The sequence below is a fragment of the Mytilus edulis genome, chromosome 13 (assembly GCF_963676685.1).
Source record: "Mytilus edulis chromosome 13, xbMytEdul2.2, whole genome shotgun sequence".
In the NCBI taxonomy this organism is placed as follows: domain Eukaryota; kingdom Metazoa; phylum Mollusca; class Bivalvia; order Mytilida; family Mytilidae; genus Mytilus; species Mytilus edulis.
The window spans coordinates 51,803,961-51,822,160 of NC_092356.1; the positions used below are offsets into that span (position 1 = coordinate 51,803,961).

Consider the following 18,200-nt stretch of genomic DNA (forward strand, 5'->3'; position numbering starts at 1 on the left):
ATTTTTCGGAACATTATACAAAGGTTTGAAATTAATTTTCATGCCCAAAAAAAGGACTTTATCTTTTTCAATATTACCGAAGCTCTGCAAACTACTGAAAAAGTCGCGCGTTTCCTTCAAAGTCTTGTGGACAGTTTGTTTACCTACTTAAAACACAGACGAAGTTGGGTCACATCCGGTAAGTGCTTGCACATCAGGCAATAGTTTACAAATTGTTGGGGAAAGACAGGCACACGGTTGGTGAATGGGTAAAAATCTTCGCCCATCCTTTACACTGCTAATGTTCCCCATCTGTACCCACAGCTCGCTTGTATGTATTATATGTTTGTAGTAGTGAAAACACAGAACAATCACATTCGTATTAGTGGTCGTTATGATTGTTCTCCCGCTCTTCCCCATTTCTCTAAACTGTGTGTCAAAGTTTAAGGCATTGAGTATCATACGAGTATAGTCCTCCTCTTGGGTGCTAACCAAGTTACGACAGTCTTTATTAGTGTTGGTATAAATAACTTTGACAATTCGGGATTTACAAACGTTCCGGTTAAGTAAAGCTTACAATCAGGTGGAATCATAGGGGATTTGTCAAAGTTTTGAAAAATAAAACTACCAAAGAAATCAAGGAGAGCCTGTGTGTTTTCTTTATCAGAAAGAAACTTCTTCGAGTCAGGAATACTTCTCCCTTCAATAATCTGATACACTTTGGTCGAAGCTGTTGTCTTTGTGCGGCGTTCCCTTTCAGCAGACTTTATAGAGTTCTTCATGTCGTACCGGTCTGAACATCTACTACTGTGTGTCCTATATAGGAAAGCAATGGGACATATATTTTTACGTATTTTAGTACGCCAGACGCGCGTTTCGTCTAAATAAGATTCATCAGTGACGCTCATATCAAAATAGTTATAAAGCCAAACAAGTACAAAGTTGAAGAGCATTGAGGATCCAAAATTCCAAAAAGGTTTATTCGGCTAAGATAATCTATTCCTGGGATAAGAAATTCCTTAGTTTTTCGAAAAATTCAAAGTTTGTTAACAGTAGATTTTTAAAAAGGACCACATAATTGATATTCATGTCAACACCGAAGTGCTGACTACTGGGCTGGTGATACCCCCGTAAAAATAAGGATGTGCTATCCCGTTTGAAATAAGTCTTCTACAGGCACAACCAAACCTCACAACCAAATCTTTATTTCTATGGAAAGAAATAGTAAAGGTTTTAAGTAATTGATGGTTTAATAATTTACCAGTAATACATAGATTACGTTCGTTAAAATAAAAAAAACCGTCACAACCGACACGGGCATAGCGAACGAGCTGTGAAATATAAACACCGTAAGATGGTGCCAAAGGAACATCACCATGTACAAATGGAAAATTAACAATAGGGAAAGAAAAGTATTCCCTTTTGTCGTAAATTTTAATATGGAATTTCCCGTTTAAAACCGAAATGTCTAAATCTAGGAAAGGACAGTTATTACCGTTTAAATTTGATTTATTTAAAGCAAGTTCCTACATGCAGTACATTGAGAAAATTCTTTATTATTTGTAACTTTGCGTTTGCATCCCTTGCTTGCAAGTGAAAAGCTTGCTTGTTATGCGGCAGCATGCAATGAAATTCATTTTGTTTTCCAATGTATAGTTTCAATTTTGCGTGTCAAAAGTTCTATATCACCCATAACATAACAAGAGTTCTATATCCCAAATTCACATGATAGTACAAACTCGCAACTTTACCAATAACATCATCAACCCTACATTCCCCAATGCTTTTCTTACAGTAACAAAGCTACCCTTTTCAATTTTTGCATTAGTTTTCGACACTTTTTGAAATTATACTTTTTTCCCTTGTATTCTAAACAGATTTTTTATGATTTTTGTCCAGTATCTGATATAAATATTCTGTCTTGATATACAGGAGTTTAACTTTTATTAAATAGTTAAAACAATAAGTTTTTATTTCAATTACAATTGATTTTTTTTTATATTAATTCGAGATTTATGTTATGTATTGTTGATCCTTAATATACATTTGCATCTTATAAACTTGACCAGCTTCTTATAATCAGGCAGACCGTACGCTTACAGTCCGACCGTATACGTACGTGTACGGTCCAAATACTCATATGGTCTCGAACATATATATCTTACTTAAAACTTTGTTTAGCTCGTGAAAACAAAAGAAATGACACAGCCTGAAAATCACTAAACTGAAAACTAAGGTACAAAAGGCACAAACCGTAGTAAAATGGTAACATTATAAGTGTTCTAAAATTATAAGATGACGTGGAATGTGGTCCTTTCGTCTTATTGTATATGCATTCAGAGATAAGTCCTATATGTGTAATGTTTATTATCGCTATTTTGTGCATTTTTCCTTTGATCTTTTTTGTGATAATTTTTCATATCATGCTACTCGCTTTGGATGGAAAATTATCGCTAGAAACTCAGAAGGCACGTGGCGTTGCTAAGGAATTCGAAATTAACATGAAATTGACATCGTCGTCCTAGGTAAAATAGCGATAAACAGATTATCATCGGTCATCTCAACTCGATTGCCTTTCTCGCTTTCACCGATAATCAACGATAATCTATTAATAAGTATCTAGTAAATAGTATCAAAGGTACGGGGTTTATAATTTGATACATCAGGCGCGAGTCTCGTCTACATAAGACTCATCAGTTACGCTCAGATCAAAATAGTGAGAAAGCTAAATAATTGTAAAGTTGAAAAGCATTGAGGACCCCAAATTCAAACAAAGTTGTGCCAAATACAACTTATGTTAACTACGCGTTGGATAAGAAAATCCTTAGTATTTCCAATAATTCATACTTCAGCAAACAGTTCATTTATAAAAATAACCACCAACATATATGTACGTTTCAACGATAAAGTGTATCGATAAGTAACAGGTTTTGCTTTGGGCACTTACTGCGCTCCGGTAATAGCAGATATTCTTGTATTACTATAAATCTCAGGGGCGGATCCAGCCATTTTAAAAGGGGGGGGGGGGGGGGTTTCCTAACCCAGGACAAAGGGGGTTCCAATTACATGTACCCATTCAAATGCATTGATCGTCCAAAAAAAGGGGGGTTCCAACCCCCGGAACCCCCCCCCCCCCCCCTCTGGATCCGCTCCTGAATCTCAGTTCATGATCAAACTCAATTAAGACACGTCATTGTTACATTTGGGTGATACATTTAAAAATACCTACCGTTATCTTGATGATATTTTATCGTTCAATAATCCAAAGTTCTCTAAATGTACTACCGAATTTACCCAAAAGGCACAGTATAAAAAAACAAACTAGGGCTTATTCCCCGACTAAAAATAACCATGGAGAGAAAACCCAGTTATTTACTTAATTGGCGAAAAAGTATCATGTTTTTAGTATTTGATTGTAAAAATTAGTTACCTAGCTTTCCATTAAAACAGGTTGAATGATTGAAATAATTTTTAAAAATTAAATCAATTTAAATATACATGTTTTGAGGAAAGACAACACTGTAAACATCCTGTTTTCTAGGCAGTGAAAATTGAAAATTTATTTGCAGCCACTTTAGCTCTTTTTCGGAGTAGGAGACCGGTACGTACCCTTAAACGACATTTTGTTTTGGAAGGACAGGAAAAAACCTTTGAATTTCATACAGTTTTGGAAAAGTATGAAAAATGTGCATGTATCATGTTTTTATGGCTATGCACATGACCTGATTTCAGGTTTTTATATAGATATAGGAAGATGTGGTGTGAGTGCCAATGAGACAACTCTCCATCCGAAAAACAATTTAAAAAAAGTAAACCATTATAGGTCAATGCACAGCCTTCAACGCGGAGCCTTGGCTCACACCGAACAACAAGCTATAAAGGGCCCCAAAAAGACTAGTGTAAAACCATTCAAACGGGAAAACCAACGGTCTAATCTATATAAAATTAAAAAAAACGAGAAACGAGAAACACGAATAAAAAACATAAACAAACGACAACTACTGTACATCAGATTCCTGACTTAGGACAGGTGTAAACATTTGCAACGGGATTAAACGTTTTACTGGTTTTTATGTCCAGATAAGGCATTTTTCGCCATTCTCTTAGAATGGAACTTTTTTGATATATTAAAAGTACATACTGAAGTTTACGACAAAAAAGACGTTTTTTTTCATTCCCTATTATTGATGTTCCCTTTTAAGACGGCGATGTTCCTTTGGGTCCATTATTCCTGATGAAGGCAAATCCAGAAAAGCGCTTCGCACGCAAGAAATTATTAAACGTGTTATTTTCAATATTTTACATCACTGGGTCGATACCTCTGTTGGTGGACTATCAGTACCCGAGGGTATCATCAGCTTAGTAGTCAGTGCTTCGGTACTGACATGATTTAACAATCACAATTGTCCGTTAATAAATTTTGAAATTATTATGAAACTAAGGTTTCAACTCCCTCAGGCAAAGTTGGCTTTAGATGCATTTGGTTATTTATTTTAGGTATTTTTGAAGGTTAATCCAGAAAAGCGCTTTGGACGCAAGAAATTATAAAACGTGTTGTTTTCAATATTATACGGTATTTATATATAATAACTCGTCCGTTATGGTCGTGTGTGTAGTGATGTCATAGATTTTAACAAACGTAATCAATGCATCACTGGTAAATTATTTATTCAAAAGATTTCGTTACCATAAATTACATAAAACGTTGACTAAATTCTTTCAAAGATACACAGATTTGATTAGTAAATTTTGCTGTACACAAAGATAACCATTTGATTAGGGGCTTTCCATTTTGAATTTTCCTCGGAGTTCAATATATTTGTGATTTGTATTTTTTTAAACGGTATTTCACAAAATAATTAGAAAGACAAACAAGTAAAAGGTTGTGCAAAGTACAGCTAAGTTTATCTACGCCTTGGATAAGAAAATACTTAGTATCTCGAATAATTCATACTTTTGCAAACTGTTAATTTATAAAAATGACCATATAAATGATATTCATGTCAACACAGTTAGTGTTTAATTACACCCACTCAGTCGAAGCCTCTGTTAGTTTTTTTCTTTGTTTTTTTTTTAACCCCGAGAGTATCAACAGTTTAGTAGCTATTAATAAGCACTTCTGTCTTTACATAAATTATCATTGCTATGGTTATAATCATAAATTAAGTGTTTGCACAAATTCGAAGTTTCGAAACCTTATCATTTTCTACCCCAGGAGAACTCAGAAAACTATCAATATAGTTAAGATATATTTATATGTAACCCGTTAAATGTACATATAAGAGAATTATTTTTTTTTACAAAATCCTTTGCCCAAGAGTAAAAAACAAATAGGTGAAAAAAAATAATGACATACAAATTCAAAATTGGATACAAAAGCTCTGAAATATATTACCGGTTTACAAATTTTTCACAGTTCATATGTGCTTATTTACATGATCATGGGAACTCTATTTCAATAAATGTAGATTATGTGGTGAAAATGGTTACATCCTAGTTAGTAAGGTGGTAATACATTTGGAAGGAATTGGATCATGTTTCATTTCTTGTCAATAATCTAAGAATTATTCTGTCATCCTAGTCTCTGTAGACAAATCTACAGAAGTTCACTTCAAAATAAAAAATAACAAAAGTTTTACTATATATGTCGTATGAATACCACTGTATACAGGACAAATCACATTACAATAGAAATCAGAATTATCTGCTATCAGGACATTACACAAATGTGACAAATCAAAAGCAACGAAACTTATGTATATACAAAAGGTAAAACCTTTTTGAAAATGGGCCGGAAATATGGAGATTTTTTGTGTTAAAAAAAATGCAAAATATTATATAAACAATCTGTATGGTGAGGGTCTTTAATCCTCAATTGCCAGAACTGGTCCAATCCAATGAGTTATGATATTGCTGTAAAATATAACTCAACTGTGAGTTGATGACATCGAATATCTTTTAAGTGGAGTTAATGAAATGGAATATCATCTAATTCATTTTCAAGACTTGATTTTGAAACTCGTGACTATCAAACTTTCATCTACTGACAAATTATTTGTTACCCTCATCTCAGATATGGATTTAAACGCGGCCTTTCACCTCATGTACTCATTCATGAATTTTATATCAAGAGGACATGTTTTAGGACCCTCGATTCGGACTATCGAAGACGCATCTACCGACAAAATATTATTTCTCCACAAGTGTATCTCAGATATGGAATCTCACGCAAACTTTAATCTGTGAAAAGTGATCAAGATAACCTTAATTTTATCAGGACCCCTTGGTTATTCAAGACGTATCTATGAACAAAATGTCATGAACAAAATGTCATGAAATATGACTTATACTTCCACAGATAGATGGAGAGGCGTGGTGTAGTGGTTTGTGCATCGGATTACTAACACCAAGGTTTCTGGTTCGATCCCCGTTCAGAGGAGAACATTTTAGGGACTGAATTTTCGGCTCTCCCTTGACACAACTTGCGAGTGTTGTCTTGAGAAACGATGATGGTCCGTCGGAAGGGGACGATAAATTGCTTACCCGTGTTAAAAGAGAGCCATATCTCTTGCATTAAAAAAGACACCCTTGCAGATTTTGAAAATGAGAAGGCTAACATCGCTACAAGGCAGCACTCGCACCTGTAAAGTGGGAAGGGATTAATATAAGTTGCATTAACTTGTTTCCCAATCCTCTATAAATAGATATGTTTAAACTAGATATATGGACATTAAATTTGTGATGGACAGATGAAACACTATATCCCTTCCCCACTTTGTTTGACAAAAGATATGAAAATCTTACAGCAAACAAATATAATATTATTCCTCTCAGTAAAGGTTGAGAAATCCTAGACATAATGTTTTCATTTCTATTCTGTTTTGGTGAAATTTATCAAGTATCAACAAAAATAGGAATGTAGCTTTGTATAATATTAAATAAAGGCAAAAGTAGTATACTGCTGTTTGAAACTCATAAATCGAATGAGAAAAAAAACAAATCCGGTTCTATCTTATAAACCAGGAATTCGACTCAAACCGATGTGAAGGGTCAACTTGAACTTATTACCAGTTATGAAAATATTGATCATTGTTGAATGCCTCATGGTGACTTGCAGATGCAGGACAACAATTAAAACATTCCATATTTAGGTTTTACCATGTATTGATATTAATTTTGTCTCATGTACATTTACTCTAAATCCCTTCATTTTTTCATTGGGTATTTATACGACAGACTAAAATACTACTTCATACTTCAACTAAAAATCAGACGGTATAGCAAAATATCCTCTACGTAACAACTGACAAATCCTTGATTTTTTTTCACTATGTGGATATTTGATAGGTTTTCTAAAAAATAACCTGGTTTAGGAAATCCTCAAATACGGGTCAAGCAGTATGTGCATAATAAAACAATGAACATACATTGTTATAAATATTTGGCATCTTCTTCTCATACAGAAATTAATAGAAAATGTTTTTATTTGAATTACCTAAAATCGTTAGTTTTCATATACCGCAGAAAATAAAAATGTAGATGCGCAGTAACTCATGTAACAATCTCAAACCCATATAATATAATGGACCGGCTTAGTACCAGCTCATAATAATGTCTTTTACTTATATGCTTATGACTCTGGTCGGGCTTCGATGAAAGATCCCAAAACTGAGACAATTATATAAATATGCATAATGATTATCAAAATAATCCTGTCAATATTAAAATCATTGAATTTGTCATAAAACCCTTGTTCTTCACAGGCCCTTTAATTGGAATAACTATATCTATCTTATTATATCTTATAGGTAGTCCGACCCACATCAGGTTACTATTTTTATTTTGGGTAAGTTTCAAGGACATTATGGTCACGTTAACTGGAAACTAATTTAATTGTGTTCATCATGAGTTAACATTTAAAATATAATGGATTTTTAACTTGGTTTTTACGTTGCACTGAATGAGGAAATATATAGAGTTACTGTTTTTATCGTTGTTTGTTAAACTCTCTTGCTGCCGGAGGGACATATTATGTGTCCACACCGACTATGCCGGAGTGACAAATATGTCCATGTTTTAATTCATGCAAGCTTCTCATTGTGTCTTTTTAAATAAAATACCAAAGATTTAACAGTGTTATATTTTTTAGTCAATGGGTCCAAAATGTAACGATCATTAAAACGTGACGTCATATATCGGACAACGACGTCGCTGTTGGAAATCTACCGCCATTGACGTCGAGCTGTCATATTTTCTGGCACACGAAATGCAACCTTGAAAAACAACTTGCAGTAAGAGGAATAACGTCCAGTAGGGAATATTATTGATTGATTGGTGTTTAACGCCTCTCCAACATTGTTGTGCTATTTCGTGGCGATCAGTTTTTATTTGTGGAGGAAACCGCAGTGCGGGGATATTAAGAAACGCATATGTTCATATATAATATCAACACGTACAGTTTAGTTTCGTTCCATATTGTGTTATAGTATACCATAAAACTAATGCATTCGTGTCATTTTTTAAAATATTCAGATAGAATAAACTGCATGGCTTATCATTTAAACTACTTATCACAGGTTCAAAATAAAATTTCGGCATAAACATTTTTAGCTTTAGGAGCAAAGATAAAAATCCACTCCCATAAACATCCTCTAGCCATAAATAAGGTACATTCTTTGAAGCTCTGTACATTTTTCTTGCAACGTCAATTGACATTATAGAACTGTGTCCAGCACAATATGGTAGAAACTTTGTGAACGGATATTCTTCCAGTGTTATAAACCATTTTTTGTTACTTTCACGAACCGGAATATTTTTCGTTATCGTTTGACATTCAAGAACATTGACCGATTTTCCTGTCTTTAGCTTCTCTGTCAGGTAGAGTATTACTAGTGGAATATTGATAATAATATCATCGTCCATCTTGATGACGAATTTCGCATTTTTGCAGAAATTATTCAACCAAAACAAGCTAAATACCAGTTTGTATGTTAAATTCCTGTATGAATCGATGTAGTTTCCTTGAATTATGTCCATGTATATCTGACTTTCGTTTTCAAGATCTTTTTGAAGGGTTGCGTTTTCGGTTTTGCCGAGCACAAATACATATTCAATGCGTTTATTGTGAAATTTTAGAATTGATCCAAACGTGGATCTTATCAGAATGCGCCCAGCAAAATTGCCCGGTGCCATATGTACAAATACTAAAAGAAAAAGATTTTTCCCTTTGCATTTCACAACATTGTTTAGTAATAGTTCGTAGCGATGTTGATGGATAAAAGGATCCATAAGTTCATAATCAGAAGCATTTATATAAAAGCTCTCAAACTCCGTAGAGATATTTCTGCCATGAAATAAAAGTATTTTGTTTCTAGCGTTTTGTACCTTTTCATTTATGCTGTTGTACACTGTTTCATAGTATGTTGAAAAAGAAATTATCACTGTCTTATTAAAAAACAATAATGTAGATACCCAAAAAAACTGCTAGGGTAATTCTTTGTACGAATTTCATAATTTAATCCACTGTGCTTGTGTGTATTTACCGATTTCTTCCTTCACATGTAATGGTTGTTTCAGCAGTAAAACACGTGTTTTTCATCGCCTTCTTTCTGTTTTTCTAAATACTTGATTGTATCAATAATTTTTCTTTTATGATCCGATTATTTCATTTCCATGTAAGGGTACATCCTTTTGTAAAAAGTACATTTTATACAAATGTATGGTCCGCTAAATCAAAATTAAAACTAACACATGCTATGATGATGCAGGCCACATATGTGACAGTTTATGTTTCAAAATCAATCATAACAAAAGATACATGTATAAACTTTGCGTACACTACTGGTGTGTATTTATTGGTTTATTCCTTCACATATAATGGTTGTTTAAGCAGTAAAACATGTCTTTATCAGTAAAGCAGGTTTCATGTCTTCGTCTGCTTCCTCTTTTTCTAAATACTTGATCTTTATCAATAAAATGTCTATTATGATCCGATTATTTTATTCCCACGTAAGGGACATCTTTTTGTAAAAAGTACATTTTATACAAATTTAGTTTAAGGAAGTAAGCTATTGACTATACAAATATGTAACTGCATGAACTCACATGGATATCGTATATCTTCCAATAGTTTTTTTACTAACTTCTTCCTTATAAAATGAAAGGGGATCTCGATTATAGTTTTATAATCTCATTTATCAGTATAAGGTATATTTTTATAATTTTGAACAATTAAGCATCCTTTTACTACGGCAATCGACATTCTTTCCACAAGTTTATGTGCCTTTAAAGACTTAAACATGTATTTAAGGTAACAACCCGTCCATCGTCTTTTAAAAAAAAAATACTCGCGAATATATATTGAAAAAACCCAAGTAGGAAAATGTGAACAAAGAGAAATATTCCACTGAACTCGCTAAGGAGATATAACCATTTTTGAAAAGTGAAAAAAGTAAATAGAATATAAGGAATCTAGTAGTTTTGTACACATAACTTTAAAAGAGGGAGGCAAGATACCAGAGGGATAATCAAACTCATAGATTGAAAATTAACTGACAACGCCTGAGACCATATAATTTTGTTTACCTTAAAATATTCCATTCCTCGATATCTGAGGAATACATAGATGTAAAAAGGATACAGTTGGAAAGCAGGACACGGTTTAACCCCAAGTCTATCAGCAACAATAGAGTCAGGTGACCGTGAAAATTCAGTAAAAAACGGACGAGACAAACCTCATTTTTACTCACTGACTATTACTTACAGATGGTGGTACTCTGCTTTTCTGCTGTCATATTCTCTTGACTGCTCATCTTCCTTCATCTCTGAATCCCTGTTGCTCTCTGCCGGTGCGTTAATGTCTTCAGATGGTGTCAACCTTCACCAGATGTTTCGACTCTGTACCATTACATCCTCCGGTTGGCGGGTCAGTAGAGGTGGCCAAACCTCTACTCATCAGCACTAGGCTTGCATCTCAGATCATCTAGGCGATGGCATAACCAGCAAGATGAACGCTCTGCTGCTTCCCCTAGCTGTCTTACTTCTGTCTTTCTTGCCTTTCCAATTATTTCCATTGTCTGTAGCATCCTCCATACTGACTGTGCAGGAAAACCTCTGCAGCCTACTTCTACTGGGAACAGCCACGCTTTCCAACCTCCCTCTCTACATGTTGTCATCAGCTCTGTGTACTTTTCCTTTTTCCGCTGGTATGCCTCTTCACATCTCTCTTCCCAAGGAACTGTCAGTTTTATTGCAACTATCATCTTTGACGACTAAACCGAACTACAATGTCTGGGCGTAGAGTTGTCTGTACGCATTCTGGAAACACAAGCTTCTTTCCAATGTCAGCTCTCATGTTCCATTCACTGCCCTTGTCCAAGATAAAGTGCTGTTGTGACTTTGTTGCATGTCCCGTATCTCCCTCCCTAACGAATCTGATCTACTTTGCCTCTGTTTTTGATGGTCTCTTCTTTTTTTCTCTCAATATGAAGGATCTCTGCTAGATGTTTTAGGACCTTGTCGTGCCGCCATCGATACCTTCCATGTGTCAGAGCAACCTTGCAGCCTGAAAGTCTAATTGCCATAGTACCTCTTTCACCACATAACTTGCAGCTTGGTCCTTCTATCAGTCCCAATCGGTGTAAGTTACAAGGGGAAGGAAGTGTATAGTACACTGACCTAAGCATGAATGAAATTCTGAATGGTTCCATCCTCCATAACTCTGCCCACGTGATCTTTCTTCCTGGCAAGTTCCACTTCATCCATGCTCCTTGACGGCTAAGCTCTACTGCTTTTGCCCTTCTTTGTTCTTCTTCTACTGTTCTTATTTCTGATTGTACCATGCTACTCTTCTCTTTTGGTGTTGCCTTTGACCACTGTTGGAAATGTGTCATTCCTAAGCCTTGTCTTGCAGTACAGGTGTTGCCAACTATGTCTTTGTGCTTGATCTACTGCAGTTCTCGCTGACCATTTACGCCCAGTACGTGTCTGTATTCCAGCCTTACTGATCTTGCTATCCTTCGAGTTTCTGAGAGTCATAACAAGTCTGCTCTTTGATACCTTGTATTTCTCCAAAGTTGATGTTAAAGGTAGCTGTAGTTGTGATGATCTACTGTAAAGGCCTATGGCTGTAAAACTTGGTGGTACTCCTAGCCATCTTCTTAGGTGACTGTTTATCTTTCTTTCTATAGATTCGACTGTTGTTGCTGTCATTTAATATATCATGAGAAGCCATGTCAGTCTTGATAACAGCCCATATTGGTATATCCAAGCCTTAAACTTCTCAGGCAATCCACTCTTATCTACCTTCTTAAGCCATTCTACAACCTCAGTTTGTACTGTCTTCACACTGGTATTGTCTTTAAGGGTATCATCAAACCATTTTCCAAGGCACTTTATAGGGTTGTCTACTATTGTTGGTATTTCGTCCCCTTGGATCTTAAGCTGGAACTTTGTTGTTATATGACCCTTTTTCAGTATCATTGATCTTGATTTCCTTGGCTTATATTTCATCCTTGCCCAGGTGACTACTTCTTCCAGTGCTGTCAGTATCCATCTTGCTTGAATATGGGACGGTGTTGTTACTGTAAGGTCATCCATGAACTCTCTTGTCCCTGAATCTGTCTTTGGACCTCTTGTTTCTCTTTCTGCTGCCTTCATGATGATATTCATACCCATAATGAATAGTATTGGTGATATGGTACAACCAGTAACTATTCCTTTCTCTAACTTCTGCCATTCTGTGGTCTTGTTATCTACAGTAAATCGCAGCAGTATTCTATCGTAATACTTTAAGACTATCTTATTGATGTGTTCTGGAATGTGGTAGTGATCCATTGCCATCTCTATTAATTTGTGTGGTACTGATCCATATGCATTTGCCAGGTCTAACCATACTACTGCCAAATTTTTCTTTCCTGTCTTTGCCTCATGTATGAGTTGTTCTACACATCCCGAAAAACCTACAATGCCTCCTTTCTGCATAGATGTATCAATGTAGCTGTTCTCTACCATATACTTTGTCATCCTGTATGCCATTACAGAGAAGTAAAGTTTTTCCCTCGACGCTCAACAATGAAATTGTTATAAACTGTGAGATGTCTTTTGAATCCTTTTCTTTTGGTACAAAGCATCCTTCTGCTTTCTGACAGCTTTCAGGAATGGTTCCTTTTTTCCATAGTGTTTGGAATAGCTGCCACAGTTTTCTTAGTATCTTTGGGCATTTCTTGTAGACTTTTATGGTACACCACTGTATCCAGGTGCTGATCCTGTTCTTGCCTTTTTTTACCACCTCACAAACTTTCTTCCATGTTGGTTCCTTTGTTTCAAATTCTATCGTTGGTTGTTGTTCTTCTTCAACTCATGGTCAATATCCCAAAGGTGTCTCTCTTTCTTTGTCTGAGTGTGTTGCATGCAGATACTTCTCTACTTCTTCCTTACTACAATGCAGATGCCCTGTTCTTTCTCCACCCAACAGTGTTTTTTTTGTAGCTGTATGGATCCTTAATAAAGTCTGCTCTATTTTTTGCTTTCTTCTGATTACTATTCTTGAGTTGTTCTTCCCTTCTTGTTCTTCTCTATTCCTCTCTAACAGTGTCTGTAATGCAAGTTATTCCCAACTTCTCTATCTCATTGCTTTTCTTGTACCTTCTGTTTAGGTCTTTGAGCTCATTCCTTAGCTGTTTAATCTTTTGTTCTCTCCTCTTTGACGCCTGCTTGGTGTTATTCCTTTCTTTCCTCTCCTCAACACCAAATTTCTCCTTCCCGATGTTATATACTAGTGTAGTCAGTGTTTCTATTCTCCTCTCAACACATCCTTGGAGTGATGTTTCTAGAATTACCCCTAAATCATCGTTCAGATCTCTCCATTGGTCTTCGCTGTTCATCTTTGGCCATGCTATCCGTTCTTTCTGATGTGATGTTTCTTGCCTTTGCTGTGTAACAGGCTCCTCAACATTCAAGCTTTGACTGCTTTCGTGGAATTTGACTGATGCTGAGAGATTCCTTGCGCAATTTAACAATTGCTCGACTGCATCCGAACATTGACTGGTGGATCTTTAAGCCTCTTTTGTTCTTGCAGATCTTTCCACAATGGCATGTAGCTTCTGCCGTCTCTCCTGTCAAAGTTGTTTGCACCATCTGTGTCGTTGTCCGTTTTCGTTTCCTAGTCGTTGCCGTTTGATCTGTTTGGTTGAGCCTCTCATCCTTCCTCTCGGGAGACTCTGGGGGTATTCTTCTTTATTTTAAACTGCAGCTGTGGTAAACACTGTACCCTTTAATAAAGGCGGGCATACCACACCTTCATCTAAAAAAAGTTCAACATACCCGATCGTAAGAAATACATAACCCGTGTTGAAATAATGTATCTATTAGCTTTCTCTTCCTGGTTTTTGAAAGAGTGACAGTCCAAAATACACACAAAATGGTGTCTCAATATTATCTGAATGTTTCTGTTGTACTATAACCTTTTTGATGTGGGGATGATAATTAAACATTTAAAGTTTGGCCAGAGCTAAGTCAGACTTTGTAGAAACGTTGTCTAACTGCGATCACGAAAATGTTGTCTTGTTAGCAGCTAACTGGCAGCGAATCATTTCGGCCGTCTTTGCTATAATGCATGGTGTCATTATAATCACAAGCAAACGCGATAGCTGGTTCTATATCTTTAACAAGCATCAAAAGTATATTTCCGGCCTTCGTGTGTGCTTCTAGTTCTGGCATATTCTGCAAAAGCTTGTCCGTCAGCTGGGTAGAATGTACATGTGCAGAAGAAGAACCAAGCTGTGTCACTCTTTCATCGTATAGGTTTGCCAGGTCTGCTAATCAAAACATCACCGACTCTTTCTTTCGACCGTTTCTATGAGTTACAAAGATGTGTGTAACAAGCTCAGCTTATGCAACTTCTTTCATTCAGTGTACAACTGCTTCCGATCTCTGTTTGTCTCGTCTTTGAGATCTCTCTATGTTATATACAGCTGCGAGACAAGACGGATGATACTTCATCTCTTGTGCTATTACATCACAACTACTTAGCATAGCCAACAATTGTTTATCCTGGCGAACTGTTGCACAATCCACTAGTCGTTGGTTCAGTTTCATTGTTATTGTCTCTCTCAAGACAGATAAAGGCGACTCTTTATCACACATGAAACAATTATGCACATTTTCAACTGGATCTGGTTGTTCGCCTTTAGAACGATCAGTACACCTAAAAGTTAAGGAGACTTACATTCAATCGAACTCCCAGATGGCATCGGTGACATATTGCATTCATGGGGTCTCTCAAGTTTTGTTATGTTAAACATTATTCTGCACGTACTATGGTACTTGGCATTTTCCTTTTTCATTGTGCTTTCAATAACCTCTCTGTGGTTTAATCGCCGAATATCTAAAGAGATAAGGAGGGCATTTAATTCACGAAAAAGAGGAATATGTTTGCACTACATCGTATATCCTTCATCTGACGAATTCAGTATGTATTATTAGACTTCCTGACACAAGCACCATTTTGTCCAACCAGTTTCCCAACTATCTGCTGAGGAAGCTGATAATCAAATTATTTTGTCATTCAGTCAAAAACTAAATAAATATTATATAAACAAAAGCAATCAACAATTCAAATGTTATTATCCTCTGGTTACAAACCAAAACCGAGTGAAACACATCAACTATAAGAGAAGTGCACGAAGTGTGTGTCTGTAACATTAATGGATCTACGTATACGCAACAAAGAAACTCGATTAATTTTGTACACAGTTAATTTATAAATATCCATATCAATGATAATTCATGTCTGATAAAAAGTTCTGACTACTGGGCTGGTGATACCCTCGGGGAAATAAATTTCAACCAGCAGTGGCATCGACCAAGTGGTTGTAAATAAACTCATCATAGATACAAGAACTAAACTTTGTAGCATTCGGAGATTAGTCTGAGATTGGCGGAATATAACGACTGACATTGCTCGGGTCATAAAACAGTCATATTCGGGGTATTTATTAAACTGGAAGTGAGTTTTCGACCGATATTTGACCGGAAGTGATGTTTTATCTTCAGTTACTCCATCTTGTATCATTTTGGACACACTACAAGCAGGGTGATATATGTTTCCCTTGAAAGACGTCATTTTGAAAATCCAAGATGACCGACATGATCGGATGATTTTTTTTTCGTAACTACCCCCTAATATGACTACATACACCTAAAGGCATGTTCTTACAAATTTTCATGCTTGTATCACCATTTGCATGATTTGTTTGGTAAGCCGCCCAACTAATTCGAAAAGATTAGATTTTTTAAAATTAATTAAAAGAGAAAAAAAAAATATAAGACAAATTGTGAATGGTCTTTTTTCCTTTCTCCCGTAAGGGAATCTCGCTTATATCTGGTTTACCGCCAAACAGAACACATGTCTTTTGGTTATTTCTGTCACTAGGTGGCTGTCTCATTGACGTCATCCCATACTTTCATATTAAAGCAGTGAATATGCACGTATCTATTGATTTAGAATATGCAGCTGAGGTTTCATGTTATGCATAATAAAGTTAAAAAGAAAGACTCAAAAACTGAATAGAAAAAGACAAAATCATCTGTTTGGTCGTTCGTAAATCGTGTTTACAAAGTATACTGTAAAATTGTGTTAAGATCCTAAACACATTTCTAAGCACATCTTTTGTGCACGTTTGTTTTTCATGTTTAGATCTAAACGTGTCTCAATGCAATGTGTTTAGAATTGTGTTTAGAATCGTGTTTCGCTTAGAAATATGTGTTTAAATTCAAGTCATGTCTAGTTATTATATGTGCTTTCCTGAGAAATGTGTTTAGAAATTCAACATAATCATAAACATGTTTGAATCTAAATATGTAAAAAAAAAAGTTTTTAATTTCTAAGCACGACTTTTAAAGTGTATTATTTTTTTTTTTTTTCCTACTGATAAAAACTGTCATAATTTGGATGCATCATTCGGTAGCTAAGTAGACAAGTCGATGGGAAGCACAACTGTATCTGTAAAGATTCTATGTGCAAAAATGTCAATAGAGTTACGTCCCTGCTAATTTGAAGTCTGTAGGTTTCAGCCCTGGAGTTCCCAGTGAAGATATCTACTTTTTTTACTTTTTTTTCTTGGCAAACACTCATTTAAGGTTCACAGTTACTTAATAAAACAAGAGTTGAAATCTGTAGTACGTACATCTTAACACAACCTCGTGTGCTTACTTATTATGAACTGTTGAATGAAATGAAATGTAAAGTCATTAGACACATGGGAAAAGTCGCACTTTTAAAACTACGATTTTGACGCTGTTTAAGAAGACAGAGTTGCCTTCCATACATTTTTGACACTTCATCCCACAAAGCCATCTGAAAAAGTTCAAATTGAAAAAAAATGACGATACACATCACTATCGAACAAATAACATAACTTTTATAAAACTGACAGGAACTATATTTATAGACAACCAATATACGGGTGACCAAATATATCGATTTTGAAGAAGAAAAAAATATAATTTCTTCTTTTTCTTTTCTTATACATGAAATGACATATTTAACTGCATGTTTGAAAATATATAGTGTGCAACAAACAGAATGTAAGGTAAACGTAAATGAGACAGCAACTTAGCGACAAAAATATGCAAACGACATGTGCACGCTGAACGGAAAAAAGGAAATGCAAGTTTCCCTTAATGAGACAGCATCTCAACGACTACAGATATATATAAATGACATATTCACTTTGCTGATGTGACCATTTTTCTTGGGTTTTTTTTGTTTTTTTTGTTTTTTTATTGTTAAAAAAAACTATCCGCATTGAAAAAAAACCCCAGTAGTGATGAAAGTGGCATTAAAATATAAAAAAAAAAGCAATAAAAAAAATCAGAGTTTATTAAAGACGTTTCCTATACCGTATTTTGGTTTGGTATACAAGAATCCGTTGAAAGGATTTTAAATTGACTAAAGCAATGTTTTGCAACACATACATGTTACTATCTTTTTGTATTATGACTGACATATTTGTCGCTGGACATGAAGCAGATTCATCGATGATTAAATTTTTGTTGTATGCTTTGTAAGATCTATTAACTGGAGTTTTAAATCATCTAAAGCAATGTATTGCAACACATACATGTTACTATCATTTTTTTAAATGTGACTGATATATTTGTCGCTGGACATGAAGCAGTAACATCTAATAACAATTGTTGATCAATGCCTTGTAGTATTG

The 18,200-nt window shown here is 35.2% G+C and overlaps 1 protein-coding gene across 1 annotated transcript; it reads right to left on the bottom strand.

Moving 5' to 3' along the window:
• Nucleotides 1–11,402: 11,402 nt before the first annotated feature.
• LOC139500386 (uncharacterized) lies at nt 11,403–11,819 on the bottom strand. The gene has a single exon (XM_071289127.1). The coding sequence runs from the start codon at nt 11,817–11,819 to the stop codon at nt 11,403–11,405; it is 417 nt and encodes a 138-aa protein (XP_071145228.1).
• Between the last annotated feature and the right edge of the window lie 6,381 nt (nt 11,820–18,200).

Coding starts and splice junctions, on each gene's coding strand:
- LOC139500386 (XM_071289127.1), bottom strand. CDS start 11,819: ATGGTACAATCAGAAATAAGAACAGTAGAAGAAGAACAAAGAAGGGCA.